Source organism: Equus quagga, chromosome 22 (assembly GCF_021613505.1).
Source record: "Equus quagga isolate Etosha38 chromosome 22, UCLA_HA_Equagga_1.0, whole genome shotgun sequence".
NCBI classification, from domain to species: Eukaryota; Metazoa; Chordata; class Mammalia; order Perissodactyla; family Equidae; genus Equus; species Equus quagga.
In genome coordinates, this window is record NC_060288.1 from 4,784,515 (window position 1) to 4,786,096 (window position 1,582).

At 40.3% G+C, this 1,582-nt stretch overlaps 1 protein-coding gene across 1 annotated transcript in view; it reads left to right on the forward strand.

Annotated features, from left to right (window-relative positions):
• The first annotated feature begins 860 nt into the window (after window positions 1-860).
• LOC124231814 (disintegrin and metalloproteinase domain-containing protein 18-like) overlaps window positions 861-1,582 on the forward strand; it is a 255,941-nt gene continuing 255,219 nt past the window's right edge. The window contains exons 1-2 of the mRNA XM_046648809.1: window positions 861-941; window positions 1,193-1,436. Of these exons, the coding sequence (XP_046504765.1) occupies window positions 861-941; window positions 1,193-1,436 (325 nt within the window). The remainder of the gene's footprint in view (window positions 942-1,192; window positions 1,437-1,582) is intronic.

A 1,582-nucleotide genomic window follows, 5' to 3' on the forward strand; every position in this document is an offset into this window, starting at 1 on the left:
TGCATCCAATATGGCTATTAATGTCAGTCTGACTCTAGTGCCTTGATAGGTGATCCGCTCTTTTCCCTCTGGAAGATTTCAGATTTTTCACTTTGCTGTCATTTGAAGTTTCAGATTTGTTTTTTCTTCAATGCCCAGTTTTTAACACCTGGGTCCTTTCCAAGGTTATTTTCTTATTTTTAAATTAAGAGAAACTTTTTCCATTATCCCTTTAAATATTTCCTCTTAACTGTTTTAATATTTCTCTCCTTCTGGAAATGCTATTATCTGGATATGGACAGTTCTACTTTTCTTCTTATCTCTTAATTTTATTTTTGTGTGTTCTATTTTTTATCCTTTCTTGTTCTTTCCTGGGAGAGTTTGTCCCTCCAATATTCCAAATTTCTAATTCATTAAGCAATATGTATCCATTCTACCGTTAATTCCACCTATTGTGACTATTTCTTGGTTACTTGGTTCTTTTAAAAGATTTTTTGTTACTGTTATAGTCTGCTGATAAATTCTCTTATTTTTTCGGGAGAATCAAGCAATTTCAAAGTGAATTTATAAACATGTTTTCAACATTTGTTAAAACTAAATTATAGTTAATGTGGGGCATGGCTGTATTTTATTGTATTTCATAAGATATAGGCTAGGATTTGTGAAGCATGAATGTCTACAGACCTCAATAAATCAAAATGTTGTTGTTCCTAATAGAGGCAGACTTTAAAAATGGCTAAGTGAAGAAGTAAAAACTAGAGGCTGCAGAATTATACAGAGTGTGGAAATAATAACTAGGGATATTGAAGAAGATTTTTTGGAAGAGTCTATATTTGAACAGGGATGGTTTGGCATCTTCTGCATTCAATAGCGGTCCCATAATGGGTATCCAACCATTAAATTTAGAAGTCACAGCGTTTGCAACACCTTTTGCAAATATATGCATTTCGTCTCTTTGGATGGTATGTAAATGTAACAGAAAGAAACTTGTTTGCTATCAGTAACTTGAGCTTTTTTATCTTTGTTCCTTCGCCTCACTGTAACTAGAAATTATTTCAGAAATCATCGACCTAAGTGAAAGATAAAAACAAAAGCCTCACCAGGCACCACCCTAACCTGAGAATTGAAAATTACACAGCTTTTCCTTCCTTAACAATAAAGTGAACGTGCGTCAGTATTGCTGTCTTCTCTTGAGCCCCCATCTGCCGGCTAGCTGCACATTACCTATGCCAACCCAGCTTTTCCCTTATCCCTCGAGCTCTTTCCCACTCCGCCACCTCCACCCTCCCGCTCACGTCGCGCATTTCCAACGCTCAGCGGCCGCCCGCGCGGCTCCGCCTTCAGTTGCCTCAACGCCTCAACTGCTGCCGTTCTGCCAGCCTGGCTCCAAGACAGCGGAGCCATGTTCCTTCTTGCGGTCCTTCTCACCGGAATTGGCGGGCTGCACGCAGGCCCTGGTAAGTCCGGATACTTGTTTCCCCTCCCAATCCAGGCTTCTGATGGGACTTGGCTAAGGGGCTGTAATTTTTGATCCAGCATCCTGGCCCAGACCTTAACCTGGCCCCTCGCTGTTGCCACCCACTTTCTCTTTGCCTCTCACTTC